At 35.8% G+C, this 16,939-nt stretch overlaps 1 protein-coding gene across 1 annotated transcript in view; it reads left to right on the forward strand.

Moving 5' to 3' along the window:
• The window catches only part of LOC124368826 (MAM and LDL-receptor class A domain-containing protein 1-like), a 61,255-nt gene that overhangs the window by 18,420 nt on the left and 25,896 nt on the right, over positions 1 to 16,939 (forward strand). Inside the window, exons 2-7 of the mRNA XM_046826232.1 lie at positions 6,994 to 7,162; positions 11,159 to 11,186; positions 12,144 to 12,299; positions 14,341 to 14,485; positions 15,372 to 15,540; positions 16,415 to 16,591. Of these exons, the coding sequence (XP_046682188.1) occupies positions 7,007 to 7,162; positions 11,159 to 11,186; positions 12,144 to 12,299; positions 14,341 to 14,485; positions 15,372 to 15,540; positions 16,415 to 16,591 (831 nt within the window). The 5' untranslated portion in view covers positions 6,994 to 7,006. The remainder of the gene's footprint in view (positions 1 to 6,993; positions 7,163 to 11,158; positions 11,187 to 12,143; positions 12,300 to 14,340; positions 14,486 to 15,371; positions 15,541 to 16,414; positions 16,592 to 16,939) is intronic.

Genomic DNA, 16,939 nt, shown 5'->3' on the forward strand with positions numbered 1-16,939 from the left:
TTCCTGAAAAATAACCCTAACTCTGAAAAGTCTGTTGAATAAGTTTTGGCGTTTATAAACGCCTGGAAAGAGGAATAAAGTTCAGAGATGTTATCAGGTGTCGTTTCTTGGCGGCCAGATCGATTTTTCAGAAAAATAATATGCATTTTTTGTTGAGTTGGGCCAAATATTTGAGAAAACTCTCAGTGCACTTGGCCCTAATAGAAACTTTGCGCTTGCTTCTGGAGTGGTTAAGATATTCAGGATGGGCACGGTAGGGATAGGGACCGCCTCCTCTTAAGATCCCGTGAGAAAGGATAGCGGTCTATTTCTCAGTCATGTTACTTTGGGAGGCAAAGAACTGCTCTGATCCAGACTTCCAGTAAAATCGGGCAGTGGACATATCTCCCTCGTGTTCAAGCTAGATACTAAGGCAGCTCCACCCACTCCAACAGCCATCCACCACAGTATACTTTACCTATCGATCCACCCTTCCACCCTTGTGCCACTCCTTGACATATATAAGGTTGCTCACATATAAATGTAACTTATCAGTTGGTACTGTTCTCAGTGCATGTCAACTGAAATGCCTATTCAGGGATTTCACTTGACACCCTCCTGGGCGAGAGTGTACCTTACACAACCGCTATTTTTGAGTGGGGATCCATATACTTTCATTCCATATTGCTGGGATGAGAATTTATTTCCACGAGTCATCTTAGCATGTGTCGCTCCCGTGTAAGTCAGCTTTACAGTGGTAGCAGAATTAATTTCCGCGAAACAATTATACGTGCTGAACCACTGAACGCGTTCCATTGTGTGATCTATGAGTCACTCGCTCAAGGTTAGTCAGCTATACCAATCTATGAGATAAAACTTTGCCTCATGCTCTTCATGAGATGTGATGAATCTGAAAATCGCGTTTATATACGATATCACGTCCACGGTTTAAAAATCCATCCAACTTAAAAAATTCTGAAGAATTCTTTTTCGAACACTCGATATTGACAGAACTCATATAATGCCACTTTCATTAAAAGAACATTTAAACATATCTCAATTGGAACAGTAGAGGATCTGGAAAATGTAGATTGACGTTCTAGTTGCATGCATATCTGGAAGTTTGAAGTGTCCATCGACTACCCTACAAACCGCAAACAGGGGGACCACTGACCCAGTTTAAGAGTACCAATGTCAGTGATGCACATGGGTGCTCACATTCACACACGGCCACAGCCTTCATCCATCCTGCCTGCAGTCTCCTGCCAACCTGCTGTAATCGACATATTGACCTCGCTGTGGCATAATTTGGAAATCAGAGCGCAAGGAATGACAATCGTTGCATAATTTACTGTAACAAAAGACTCTATATGGGTTTTTATTACTCAAACTCAAATTCAAATCCAGTATCAAACACTTATCACAACGGAACATTAATGCGTCATAACGAGGTCTGTTTTGGAAGAGCCAATAGCCGCTAAGACATCAGGCTTTGGATCTTATGAGATACCGCAGGTCCAAAAACTGTATGTGACCGAAGAACTTTTTATCAACACTGTCGAAATTGTACTTTACCCAATTTCCCCCTTTCTCTCTTATTTTCACACAGGCTACTGAACATATTATAACGGGCAGATTAAGGTTTAAGGGGGTCTTCTCTCCAAAAATACATACTTATTTTGGAGAAGAACTCATCTAGTGTGCAGTATACGTTGTATTGCAGCCAACACCGTAGGTTTCTCTTTATAGATCCTGGGTTGTCTTTAAGATGGTCTATTAGCTTGTTGAAGAGTTTCATTCCAGCATATGATGGTTTTTCTCGAACATTGCTGTTCTATGGACTGGTAGAGTATAATCCCCTGCTTGTCTAGTGTAATAGCAGTGTAGATCTCTTTGTTTTGAAGGATCCTTAGTTATGCAGTAAATTATGGTTTCTATGATGTAAATGGATGTTATTGTTTTTGAAAATGTTCCACTTTTTAGAAATATTTTTGCAGCTCTCGCTAGGTCCTATGCCAGCCTTTAACCTTATTGCTTTTTTCTACATTACCAGAAATCTGTGGAGATTGCAACCTTAAGAAGCACCCCAGACTGCTTCGAATAACATGTGATATGCTGTTCTTGTGGCTTCATGAGTACTAGTTGTCTTGGTTCTCTTTAATGACCCATTGGCAACAGAGATGAACCCATGTTGTTTGTCAGTTAGTATTTGGTTATCTCCTAGATACTTTAATAGTCTAATAAAAATTACTTTTTCAATAAGTTTTGAGAGTGATGGGAGAAGAGAGATTGGTCTGTAATTGGCAATGTTTTGAGGGTAACCTTGTTTAAGTTTTGTAAAGATTTTGGCTATTTTACATTTGAGTGTGAAAATGCCTTTCTGAATGGATAAATTTGTAATTTTTACTAGGGGTGTTATGAGTTCATGAGCACAACATTCGAGGTTATTTATGATATTTCATGTACTCCAGAAGAAGATGAGATCCTTAGAGACCTTACATTTTTGTTCATTTCATCAGTTGGTTCCAAAGTTGTTAAGCGGCCCATACACTAGACGTGCACTGCACTCCGTGCAGTTTTTTATACTGGCACGCCGTGCCTGCCATGGCACTTTGTGCCCCACACACTGACAGTTTAGTCAGTCCCGTGACGTGCTAGAAGTTGGTTGTGGTCTTGTGATATTGTGTAGTATTGACGTGCTGTGATATTTTACTACTATGCCTCTTGTAACTAAACACAAAGCGTTAGCAGTATTGTTGATTGGTGCGATTCATGACGATAGCAAAGTGAAGAAGAGAAAAAGACAATTATGGACGAAAAATTGCTTAAAAGAGGGAGAAATGTATTCTGATATGAGACTACTTAAGACTTAATCAGGCACCTCAGTTTTGCACAGTTCCACAAGGTCTAAATACGCATTTTGTTTTAGACTTTTATTTCAGTACTCTTTACACTCACTCGTCACAAACAATGGTGATTTCTGTAAGAATCTATAAATAATGGTAAGAAATTAGGAGAGAGAAAAAATTGTGTGTCAGCAGTCGACATGGTAAATATAGGAGAGTATTTGCCGCGAGAGAACGAAAAATAACCTCAAAAGACACTCCACTCTCAGCACGTGGCGCGGGACTGGTCCACACACTTGCAGGATGGCCCGGCGGCAGGTGGCACGGCACGCCAAAAATCAAACCGATCTTGATTGCCATCGTGCCATGCAATGCACGGCGTGCTTAGCACGGAGACCTCCACACACTGGCACGTTTCTTCCAATTTTGGCACGTCGTGCTTGCACGGCGTGCATTGCACGTCTAGTGTATGGGCCGCTTTATGGGCCGCTTCTATTAGAGTTTCTTTTAGAACTGCTTGGACATGTTGAGTAGCAGAAGCTGTTGGGGCAGAAGTTCGGCGGAATGTGCCTCTTCAGTTTCACAAAACTCACAATTTCTTGACTTCAACCCGGAATATATTCTCTTCTGGCAGTATTTAGGGACTGAAGCAGAAGATCGGTGGAGTGTGCCTCTTCAGTTGCACAAAACTCACGATGAAGGTCCGCACATTCTTGACTTCAACCCGTAATATATATTCAATTCTAGCAGTATCGAGATTGGAGCGGAATATCAGTGGAGTGTGCCTCTTCAGATTCATAAAACTCGCGATGAAGGTTCTCAAATTATTTACTGAAACCCGGAGTATATTCTCTTCCAGATTAAATTAGACCGCCCTTTTGTGTTTTTTAAAATATTAACTTAGTAATTAACTGCCTACTTTGTAGAGTTCTGAGATTTAGTAATGACTAATGTTCTGATGATGTGACATAACAGGCTAAGGAGATAATTAACTTAATGAATAACAGTATGTGAATTCTTAACATTAAATATTACTTAGTCTACGAAATTACACCGCATTAATCTTGTTTGGTTCCATACATTTTAGATCTTTTTAATTCTTTATATGTTTAGATATTGTTAAATACATAAAACAAAATTTCTACTGATAGATTTTCTCCAAAATTAGTAATAAACCAAAATTTCAAAGTTTTTATTTCCATGCCCAATAAATAATATAATAGCATATTGAACTTCTCGAAGTGTAAGAACAATTTTCAGTTCACAACTCCAAGCTCTTTTTACTTGAGGAAAATATTATTTATATATTTCCCTACTGAATAGTTTTTTTTTTTTTTTTTTTTTTTTTTTTTTTTTTTTAAGGCTAAATGAAACCCGGAATATTTTATGCAGTCAGAGTTTATTAACATATAGTTGGTCGCCAACAGCAGAATAAAATTTCTAAAACCACAATATTAGTATTTAGGTATTTTTGAGTGATATTTCTTTTAGTACAGGAATTAAAAATATTAAATATAATACCAAATAACTATTTATTATATTCATAGATAATTTATGTTTTGACCTGAACGTGAATATCGGAACGAAATTTTCTTATGCAAAGAAGCCAGACATGAACAAGTTTTATTTGAACAAACTTTGTATCTATTCAAAATAAGCCAGAGTTAAATGAAGGGTAATGGTTTTTGAGTGAAGGGTTTGAAGTGGAGATTTGCCAATTTTAACAGACATTTAAAATTCTGTAATTCTTACCAAGATGGAATACACAATTTGTTATTTATAGAGCCTCACACTATAGGACTCTCCAGTCTATATAGACAATATAAATTACCGCATTTTGAAATTCGTGCCCGTATTTTTGGACTCATTCAAACTTTGATATTGTTTTAAAATTCTAACTTTCAAAATACTGCTAATTGTTATAGAAACGAACCTTATCATTAATCATTTTTCTTCATTAACTAAAATCTCATACATGTAATCATAGAGAAAATTGAATTTATAATTTAACGCATGTATACGAGTATAAAGGTATAGTCACTGCACATCTACTTCGAATGCCGTTTTTATACAGATGAACTTGTAATCTGTGATGTTCCGGAAAATTCGGTTTTTGTTTAAATATCTATGCTGAACCAGACTCAATTAGTGTACTTATAATAGGGACTCACTGAAAAACCCAACAGATTCGGTTTGATGAAAATGGCTACTGAAAATAAATGGGGATTTGTACAAATTAATGGTGATATGGTCGTTTTCGGTTCTCTGAGTAAATTTTTATTTCAGTGTTCGGGGTTTTCCAAAATACGGGGGTTTTCGGTTTTGGTACAGCAACCGAATACTTGGGTAGTTGAATTATTACATTCAAACCACGAGTACAGTACAGTACTTTGTACACTGATGAAGTTTGTACGCAATATTGGGGAGTGATTTTTGGCAAACTTGAGTGCTAAACTTTATTTAACGTGATCCCAAATTGGGACCCACGTAAATTGTAAATCGAAGAGTCACATCTCTTTAAGATAACTTGCTTGTAGATAGGAAGTAAAAAATAGTTTTTATCAGTCTAAATATAACTATAGGTATTTATAATTCATATAAACAACACAATATATTATTTTACATCATTGATGCATTAACTGCCGAAGATAAGAATATGAACAGAATGTATATTAATCATGACTTATAAGGATACAGGTATTGACATTTAATGGAATATTACTTAGGAAAATATTATCTACCGTTCAAGGTATCAGAAGGGAAATAAGGATCTCTTTTCTTCAGCGATAACTGAGGTAGCCAAAATAAGAATTGGAATTTAATGTCAACGTGGTCACAAATTGCAAACAAAAAACGTTTTAAGAGAATTGAGCATTACTTCCTGGTGACTGACGATACTTATCTCTACCGTCAGATCGTGATTTTCAAAATATGCATTCTCCAGAGCATTGGAGGGATATAATCGTTAGGTGTGGAAAAAAAGAAATTCATTGTAACTATGATGACAAATCAAGTCGTCGTAAATGTAAAAAATTGCAAAACATTAATACAAAACACAAGTTTTGTTCAGACAATGAAACTCATCCAAGGTTTTCTAAAGCTCCTTTGCTTTATATATGAATCTAAGACACCTTATGCAATGAAACTCAAGCATAACATGAATAGATCATTCGTAACGTTCCATCTGCATAAGCAAGGGAGACCTTCAATTCCCATCATTCACATCAAACGCAATGAGACAAATAAATTTAACAGAAAAGGCTCAAATATGATAAAACCCTTCTCAATACATTCACCTACCTATCATGAATTCTACAATGTTCTCATTACAGACTATGACTGTAAGGAAAAAGAATAAGACATTGAAACTGAGTGAAATATAGCTTCTGTGTTTGTGTTTTTATTGTAAAAGAATCTTTATTCCAATAGCTCTACTAAGGTGTTTGTTGTAACTAGTGTGTTTGCTTTTAAAACTTAAAATAAGGAGTTTTTACTTCTATTTTTACATTTATATTGTTTATATAATTCAAGTACTTTAAAATTAAAAGTGTTTTTCTTTAGGGAAATAAAGTTCCAACCATCAATTTTTGTGTTTGAGACATATAAATGTGTAAAATATTGTTTTGATTTTTATTTATTTTTCTTAGAGCCATACAACGAAGATATATCTATTCTAAACATCTGTTAACTAAAATTGGTAATTATTTGATGGAGTCATGGATTTTTTAAACTTTAAATATTGAAAAATGGTGATTGGCACTATTCTTCCCCGAGCCCTCTTTGAAAGGTCAATACATTTTTATCATCCTGCCTTGAGTGAATGTTTCTTAAAGGGCTGTGACTGAAACAGTGGTCAAATATTTTTATAATTAACGCTACCAAAAACTGATTAGACTGAAAGTGGAGGCTGCTAACGGGTTACAACCCTGATTTTCATGAACCTGAATACCTAACTGCAATAGTAATGTTGTAAATGTTTTTGATGGCAGGTTTGAAGTACTTACCGAGACTTCAACTGATTGAGACCGCAATTTGGCTGACAGCGTTGGTCACATGTGTAACTAAGCTCTGTAAGGAGTCCTGCATGCACTCAGCCAGACACCAATGAACTGACAAAAATGTATTACTTTTCACCCCAATGGATCATTCTTCGTTTCGTGTGTTACAGTTTGAGGTGGAAGATGGTGGTCAGCTGGTACTGGGTCCAGTGTGGTACGCTCATTACGATATGTTGCAGTGTCTTCACCTCCCCGCCACCACTTACGCCCACGGACACAACACCACAAACTTCTGCCCTGCTGGAACACCTCTACCCTGACAATTTCACTACCTTCCTGGTAACACAATTTTAATCGCCGTAGCCTTTCTAACACGATTAACTTTTAATTTAGGAAGAATATCATATTTTCATCATATTGTTACAGTTTGTTTTCAATTTTATCTCTTGTTATTGCTTTAAAAATGTTACTGTTATAGTCGTTCTAATTTTATTTTTAACTGTTGCCCTCTTTTTCTTGTCTAGACGCTAGACTTGTTACACTTGTTTACTCCTGACTTATTTTTGTCTTATTTGCTGTCCACATATTTAATGCATTGTATATTTATATAGCATTAGTAGGACTATATTGGTATATTGTATTAGTTATACAAATATGGTTAATTATTATTGTAAAAATGGTGGATACCATCGATGAATAAATAAATATCATTGGTCCATAAACAGTGATCAATGTAGGTTTCTGTACTGGCTCCTCAAAACTCTTCGCCTTCAGAAAGTAAGTGAAACTCTGAAAGTCTTGACTGAGCCCCAGGAAAAGGTAACAAAAGGCCTCATTCTACCAAAAGGTAGTATAAGAAATCTAAAAATGTTCAGAATAGGACAGTCCGGCAAGTGGTTACTCTAGTGCAATATGTTTTAGGTTTAGGTAATATTTTTGTATGTAAGTAAATCGTCCTTAAAGATAACTGCCCTGAATACATAAATGTATACATTCTTACCACTCCAGGTAAAGTAGTTCGTGGCGTTTAGAGTGCCGATGGCCGATGGCCGAGCGGTAAGACGTTGGACTTTGGATCTCAGTTAGAGATAACGCTGGTTCAATACCTATCTGTGACTAACATTTTTTTATCACTACCATCGTCCTTGTACTGTATTGACTCTTCACCTTATCCTGATTGATAAGATCCTTGCTCAGGCCAGTGCCCCATGAGGTCAGGTAGAATAAGACTTAAAATTCTCTCCTAAATAAAAACTATTTAAGAGGGAAATTTAGGCAATTTTGTAATCATGCCCAAATTAAAACGGCTGAAGATAAAAATGTAAAATTGCTATTGTAGTTACACCATTTTTATTCATTTCAGCCAAAGAAATAATTTTTTTTTTTTACTAAATATAATTTTTTAATAGATGTTTCCTTAACGAAATTTATTATTTTTAACTAAAAATCATGTACAATTTCTAACTTGAAATGGCAGTAATTTAAATTTAATGTGGATGGATCAAAAGGTTCTCTACGTTTTCTGCAATCATGAAAGTTACCTTAATGGGCCTTGAATTTAAAATAAGAAATGTTTCTTCCAGTCCTAAAATCGATTGCACCACCTTAGACACTTTAGAACCTTATTTCTAAGGTTCTAAAGTTTCCCTAAGGTTCTAAGGTTTCCCTTACAGAAATTGCATAGAAACATACATAGAGGAAATGTTACTAAAAAAAGAAATAGATCGTAAACCGCGGTAGTTTCAGTGGAGATAAAATTGTAAAAAAATATAAAAATATAAAACTTTGTAAAGGACTTTCAGCTTCAGATACTTAACATTGTTAGGCATGTTAAATCAAGTTGGTCGAACTACTGAAAGATACCATTTTTAGCCTTGTCGGTCGAAGCTGATTAAAGTTTTAACTGTGTCTCACGAATCGACCAGGTCACTAAAAAACTAAAAATTTTCGTTTGGTTTTTACCGGTTTCTAAACCCTCTCATCACAACCCTGCCCAAACGAACGGCTGACTAGCGGTTTCATTCACAGTTCTCGTGTCTTCACGAAGAAACTAGGTTGCTTGCTTATTCATTGCAAATTAGCTGTCTGCTGCTTGACTGTACGCTTTGATCGATACAGTCCATCTAGTGCAAATTAATTCTATTCCAGGAAGTGAACACGGTATGACAACCGATATCTCGTCCGTCACTTCATTGTAATGTTTTTTTATTATATACTAAAAACATATTCTACACTTCTGTTATTAGGTGGCTTAAATGTATTATTTTATATTTTTTTAAAGTAAATATAATTAATTATACATTTTCTCGTTATAAACTTTCTAAATGTGTATATTATTGTTTGTTCTTCTTTAGAGCTACACAGTAAATCAAAGAAGACAACCTTCTCCCAACTTGATACAATTTAGCACAAGTAACACAATATTAGTGATTTTATTTACAAACAGTATATATACTGTAAGTATATATTAATAATCACATGTAATTTAATAAACGTTTTAAAATTCTCAAGACCAGAGCTTTCAAAAGACCCTTCTCTTACTTCTTGGCCACGACTGCTACCTGCTATGTTTACCTGCGATTATGCTTTAGGGTGTAAAAAAGTCCTGCACAGGCTTGATAATTCCCGAACGTTCAAGCAATAAACTAGGCACATCATTACTGCACCAATAAATATACTTTTTGAAGTAACTACCATATTTGTGTCATGCCAGGGGGTGGCCCGCAAGGAGTCAGAAGGAAATCTTAGATGAGAGCATAGGTCTCAAAATATCAAAATAAAGGTCTTTATTAGTAGTGTTACAATGCCGCAAATCCGACTCTTTCCTCCACTCTTTAAAAATTTATGCTAGTTTAAAGTTAGAAACATTTTTAATGCAGATCCTGTTCTAGATGGTTTAATATTCTTATCTTGGCTCAAGTTATGAAAGGTAAACTTAGTAAATAGTTTTTAGTTATGAATAGTTCGGGAGTTACCAAGCCAGGGACCTTTTTTCACACCCTGTATAAGATAAAGCATAAACATGTAATAGCACTAAACACTGTTGCCTCTTTACCATTAAACAGCAGGATTTCAGACATTTTCCATCGTTACACATGTAACATGTACATATGCACACATGTAACATCACATGTGTTATACATTTAATAAAATATAACGATAGTAAGTGTCCGAATTCCTATTATGCTTTCAAAACTTCCATTTCCAATTACAAAATTTAAACAAAGCATCAAAGATTTATTGAATTTATACCCAACCATTTGGTTATTTGTATGGAAGAGCCGATTGCCGAAAGATATACGACGTTGTACTTTGAGTCTGAGTTACAGGTACAGGTTCGAATGCTATCTTTGATCGTTGCTTTTTTTAGTGCTGCCAACCGTGTACTGTACTAACTCTCCCCCTTATTCTGTTTGATTAGATCCTCGTACAGGCCAGTTGCTTATGGGTACGGGCAGAATAATGCTAAAAGGAGGATCATTTTTGCTATTCGGGGTTACTCAGGCGTGACATAGTACAGCCATATAAGCAGTACTGCTTTTAACTTTTCACATACAGCTTATGGACGGTATGTGCCAGTTACTGCACAGATAGTGTTGAACCCGTACTAAGTAAGGAATGTCGATTCATTGGAGGTGTATTGGAAGACTGACCGTACTTAAAGATAGTAAATTGATGGACTGAACAAGTAATTCATCATAGTAAATAAATAGTAAATTGTATTATAGCTAGTGAAGTAAACATTCTCCGAGTGTAAATAGCTTATGTATTACGAGTTTTTACAGATAAGTAATTTTAAAGTCTTTTAAAAACAGTACTATTTTAAAAATATTTAAAAAAAATCAAAATATCATTTACACGTCTAACATTTAAATCTACATATCTTTGCTGGAAATTGGTAATAATTTTAACGCAAATTAACTATGGCTCAGGGTAATAAGTGTATCTGTACACATGTGGCACAACATACAGGTCTTATACGACTTATAGGGTTCTCAAGCCTCTCAGAATCCGAGAATCGGAATTTACTTATTTATACTCTGCTCTTTAGTGTCCCCAGAATGTGATATAACTCATAAGTAAATAAGAAAATCAAATAACTGAATTAAGAAACCGTGTACTTTATATAACGATATGACTGCTGAAGTATATAAATTTAGAGATTATTATTGGATGACAATATAATATATTCTATAAGTATTCTCGATGGGGACGAATTTACAGTATTGGATTTACTTAACATTTACAGTTTAGACCAATATATAGTAACATATTAAAAAAAATGAACAACGTAAAAAAATCTCTTTTGCTAATTAATCTTACCCTATGTTACAGGAGCGGACGAAAAGACAAGATACTGCAGGTGAGTGGATTAAATTAAATGATATATGTCTTTATTAGATGCGAAGTTAAGACCATAAAATCCTCTCTACCACTTAACCTCAATTACATAATAGTAATTTCAGAAACAAACGTAATCGTGCCATTGACGAGTTTCTGAAACTCAATAGTACTCCAACTAGTTGCACTGAAATGAATAAACAGAATTCTCTTAAAGCTGTCCTCAGAATAAGATAAATAAATGTTACTTTCGAATATTCTTTCACATTTAGCTTACAGCGTGACAGCTGTGTTACCATCCTACAGTGCAAAACATTTTTCGTGAAATGCTGAAATAAAAATGTATTAATTTACATATCTGAATTCAGCACAATACAATATTTCTTCTCCCCATTTCTAAATTCTATATCAATGTTAAATTGTTTCTATGCTCGCAGAACAAAGGAGAAGCTACTGCCCTCGTATCTAAAATGGTTTTTCAAATAGTCAACTTTCATGGGAATAGAATTAAACAGCTGCAACGGAGCCAAAGCTATTTTACAATAATTAATTCAAAAGCGTAACTGACCTTAACATATGGTATATATCAATGACGTAGCCAACAAGAGGGTTCAGGTGGTCCGCCCCCCCCCCTTGTTTTCAAATTTGTCAATTAATTTTTTAGTAAACGATTATTATTATTTAAATAATACAGTATTGCTGGCATGTATTGCTGGCATGTATTGCTGGCATGTATTGCTGAAAGATAGTTCTCAATAAAGAAACTGGTCAGGAACTATTTAAGGAACAAAATGGGGTCTTACTGTCTGTCCACTACGGAAAAATATAACTTTTCTGGACCCCCTCTAAATTTCTCTCTTGGCTACGTTCTTGAAATCTATATAGGAAGATGGCCATGATATTGAGCTTCGAAGCTATAAATGATAAATTGAGTGATTAATTTTAAATGTGTGACTGATTATATGATGTTAATTCCAAGAATTGTGTGACTTCGGCACTGACGCGGATCTGAACACTTGTGAGTGGACTAACCGGAACGGCACGGCGCTAAGATGGGAATTGGGAGCCGGTACTCTGTCCAACTGGCTAGGGGGGCCAACGAGAGACGCCAGCGGCACTGAGGATGCCGACAAAGGTAACCTAAATTTATCATTGAGTGAATGACTTACAATAATCATAATCAGGCCTGATCAGGCAACTTCGGGGGATCCCTATGGCCATGAGCCGCCTGGTGGCCCAGCGCGGTTTGAGGATTCAAACCATATATGGCAGAAGTGCATTTTACCTCAGTCTTTAATTTATTTACGTACAGTATTTATTATATATTTATTTATTTGTAGTTTTATGGTATCTGATAAATTATACACTATTTATTGTTGATTCCTGTTATATTTATATTTAATTGTTTATGGGTTGATATTCAATTTACATTTTATTGTTTGTTTATTTATATAGTTTATTGCACGTTACTCTGTTTATATTTTATTGCTTGTTTTGTTTGGATAGTTTATTATACTTTAGTAATTAAAAAATGTTATGAATTAGCTAATATAAATTTAAAATGATTCATCACTCACTTACAATGTAACGTTGTCAATAAGTATAAAGGAGTTTCTATTATGGTATTAATGGAATGTGTATCGCCAAGAACTTTCACAAGACTGCCAGAAATTAATGAATTATGTATTTTTTAAGTATTAATTTTCCGGCATGCTCTTGTGGTGCGTGGGGACTTTAAATTATCCCGTCTTATTTTTTGGATAAAGATTTTGTGACTTGTGACAACAGAAGATTATATATTAGTGTATCAGTGGATGCAACATCACTCTCCTACACAGTTCTATTCATTATTAGGCTAAGTAGGTTCTGAGTGGATCGACCAATGGACTCTAACCATTGGATGAAAATTTTAATTATTTTATTTAGTTTTACAAAACAATGAGTAAAAGAATAAGTAGCAAAGGAAAGCAGTTTTTATCGCAAGGCAGCTTTAGTCCAAACGACTTAACGTTTCAAACATTTTAAGTCGCCAATACTTGTTGTGTGTTTTTTTGTAAGTTGAAACTTTACCAATGCAATAAAACTTTACTAAACGTTTATCAATGCAAAAATATACAAGTATTTAAAGTAATTATCAATCACAGCACGATACCCTCTTTCTGAAAGATTAGTTATAGAAAACACTAGCAGAACCCGTGTCTTCGCACGAAATTTCTTGTTGAACAACAGAACACTGTATCCACGTTTTCTTTTTCTGACATTCTAAACACTCGTAAGATACTTGATAGTCACTCAAAGCTATCATCCATTCTCCTCATTTTAGATTTAAGTTTAAAGAACAGTGTTTTGGGACCTTAAAACATTCGAATTTCCCTCCAACATTTCATAATTTATTTAATTGCTCCGACGAGTTCAGTAACAATTGAACCACCAATGTGGAGGAATCTTTAAGCCAGAGACAAGACAATAACCATTAATGACATAATGCATGATGGGGTTCTGTGCAGTTTAGGAATGGAAGGAAGCTTATCTTTGATATAATTTAGTTTCATTTATGTTTCTTTTGGTAGTACCATCAGGTTGCGTACATGGCACATGCGTGGTTTACTTGTTGTTATACGATATACGTGCAGGATGCTGCTAGGTTAATTTGCACTAAAGAATAACAACGTTCAGTGGCCAATTGGTTGTCTTGCTTAACATCTATGTGATCATTTTTCAAATTTTTAATTCGTTTACCTTTTTTGATATTCTGTTCCGGCAACACTTGGGCGGTTCCCGCATTGTACCGAATGACGTCCATGAATTCCAGCCCATGGCCCATCTTCCAGCCGTAAACACTGTACGTTCATTTGCTTTGGTGAAAACAGAAAGCGGAGCAGCCGTGGTTGTCGTCAGGGCAACAATGATGGGATTAACCTAGCAGCATCAAACCTGCACAAACATAACAATTAAACTACGCATGCGCTGTTCATGCACCACGACAGTACTACCAACATAAAAAACATACACCTACATTGCGGATAATAATTGACTTACCCACGTATGCTGTTTCCGTTTAATTCCAACAACTTGAAAACTAATTTAACTATTGTTTTCGTTATCATGTTGCCTTACTTATTGTTCATTGTTCAAGGATGATTGTTCCCTAAGTCCTTATCCCACATCTGTTGTAGGAGGATATATATTCTTCGAGACGTCCCTGCTGGCGGCGCCGGTGCTACGGGTCGATGACATCACGATACGGGAAGGCCAGAACGCGTTTATCGAGAGCCCGGTTCTAAGCACGACGGGGGCAGAGGGCAAGTGTGTTGGGTTCAGGTAAATATCCAGCACATCATTTTATACTCCTAGGCTCTAAGCTGGAACCGCCTATCATATCACACGATCTGGTCTCAGGTTTAGATGGTGCATTGATATCGTAAGGAATTGTTATACCCGAACTGAGATTAGAACCTGCACTTTTGTGAGAGCCCCCTACAGGAACAAACGTGTCGGTAAAAATCTAGAGATAAGGAGAATCAGAGATGTAATCACGTGGAGTGCCGAAGCGAGAGGTCTAGGGCGTGGGATTTTGGGTCTGAGTTAGAGATAACGCAGGTCTGAGTTAGAGATAACGCAGATCCAAATCCTGTCTGTGACCGTTGCACTTTTTGTCTATCAGTACCATCAACCTTGTACTGTATCGACTCTCCCTCTTTTTCTGTTTGATAAATCCTCGCACAGACCATTGAAACATGAAGACTGGCTGAATAAGTCTAAAAATGAGATCGGCCGTTTCTTTTTAATTACAAAATATATATCTATGCCACCCACAATGGGTTATCCTTATGTTTAATATTGTTTTAAAAATGACATTTAAAAATTTACTTTTAGAACATATTGTATAGATGTATAGCAATAAACAATGTATAACTGGGTAACACATGTATACACAGTGAAATCACCATTTTGATATGTATTGGCACTCACCAAAATCAAATTTAGGATATAAAATTTACTAAAACATTATTAACTTATACAGAACGTTTATTGGATTCTACTTTTTGGAAAAAATATTGTTTACGCATTATTCTAATAAGTTTGAATAATATGAAAACATAAGACATACATAATTAAGACAAGATCATACTATATAAAGAACATTGAAAATAATGTGAAGCTAATGTTTTGTGATGTGTTCAGCTACTTATTGAATATCGTTCAGTTTTGCAATAGACGGCCTCAGTGCCTCTGGGCTGCGAGTGATCCTGCAGCCGGTGAATAAGGACGGGCGGCCGGACGGCTACCTTCGCGTACTCTGGGGCACCAAGGATCCTACTAACGACATGTGGATGAAGTCTGAGGTCCTCTACACCTACAACAAAGACCATCAGGTCAGAAGCTAAGTGGCATTTTATGTGTTTGCCCATTACAATCATCAGTGTTATTTGAATTTCCTACGTTTGTACAAGATAGTCCGTCCTATGGCCCTTTCTCCTTTATTAAGGAATGTATTACACAAAACTATAATGTAACTGTACATTATTTTTATGCGATATTGCTGGGTGTTTGCTGCAGTACTCTTGGTTTTTGGTTCATTTATTTTGAAATTTAATCTAACGTTTTTTGAATTGGCTAGACGTTTGCTTCCCGTTTATTTCCCACCTGTGAAGACCTGAAAGTCAATTTGAATTCATAATAATGGAAATCAAAGTATTTTATGTAACTGTTTAGTCTTTTGGACCGATCTTCATGACTCATTTGCTAATGTTTACACCTTTAACTTGAGCTCTCTCCTTACAAGAATCCTTCAGATGGCTGGTAAGAAGAGCACTACCTTCTCTAGCCTTATTTTTCCAGTTTAACTTTCACGTTTGGACCAGCTGTATCTTTATTAAAAGTATCGGACACAATCTCTCACGCTTTTCAAGATCTCTGACAGTCAGCACAGGATGCCAACTCCTCCAGGTTCTTCATCCTCTCCGTTCCATTCAACAAACCCAATCACAACCAATGGTACAAGAGAGCTGTTGCTCTTATTGCTGTCCAGTTCCAAAAGCATTTGAAATAAATAATAATGCTATCAGAAAGGACGTAAGTGGAAAACATTATGCTTAACTACATCACGCATCAGTTGCTCAGTAAAAAAAACGTTATCAAACAGATAAAGGTGAAGAACGTATTATTTCACCAGGCAAAGTTAGGATTAAGTAGCCTTTTCTGACACTAACTCGATGACCACTCTCTGTTATAGTTGTTTCTTTACAGATTGTCTTTGAAGGGATCGCGAAGGAGCTGCCTGACCCTTATCGCAAGTATCGAGGATATGTGGCTGTGGATAGTCTCATGCTCAAGCCTGGATCCGAATGCAAGGGCCATTGTACCTTCGAGGGCGGCTTTTGTGGCTGGACCAATGATCCAAATGATGACTTCGAATGGTCTTTGGTAATTAAGTTTCATATTACAGGTCCAAATAAAGAATTTGAAAAACCAAATTAATGTTTAATGCTTTCAGACGTATATTTTAGGATTTGAGTAATTCAAAGCAAATTAGAGAGGATCCTAACTCCAAGCCAAGACAGTGCTATCTTAGTATTCATATGCGTACTTCTTGACAACAATATACAGGGTGATTCATGAAGTTCTCCCCCCACTTCTACAGCACATTGTAATAGTAAAAATAATGAAAAAATGTTATATAAACATAGGTCCGAAAACGCTTCGTTAGCGAGTTTACAGCTAGCGAAAGATTTCGCCTGAATTCCTGGGTAAAGAGTAAAATAAAGCCATACT

The sequence above is a fragment of the Homalodisca vitripennis genome, chromosome X, assembly GCF_021130785.1.
Source record: "Homalodisca vitripennis isolate AUS2020 chromosome X, UT_GWSS_2.1, whole genome shotgun sequence".
NCBI classification, from domain to species: Eukaryota; Metazoa; Arthropoda; class Insecta; order Hemiptera; family Cicadellidae; genus Homalodisca; species Homalodisca vitripennis.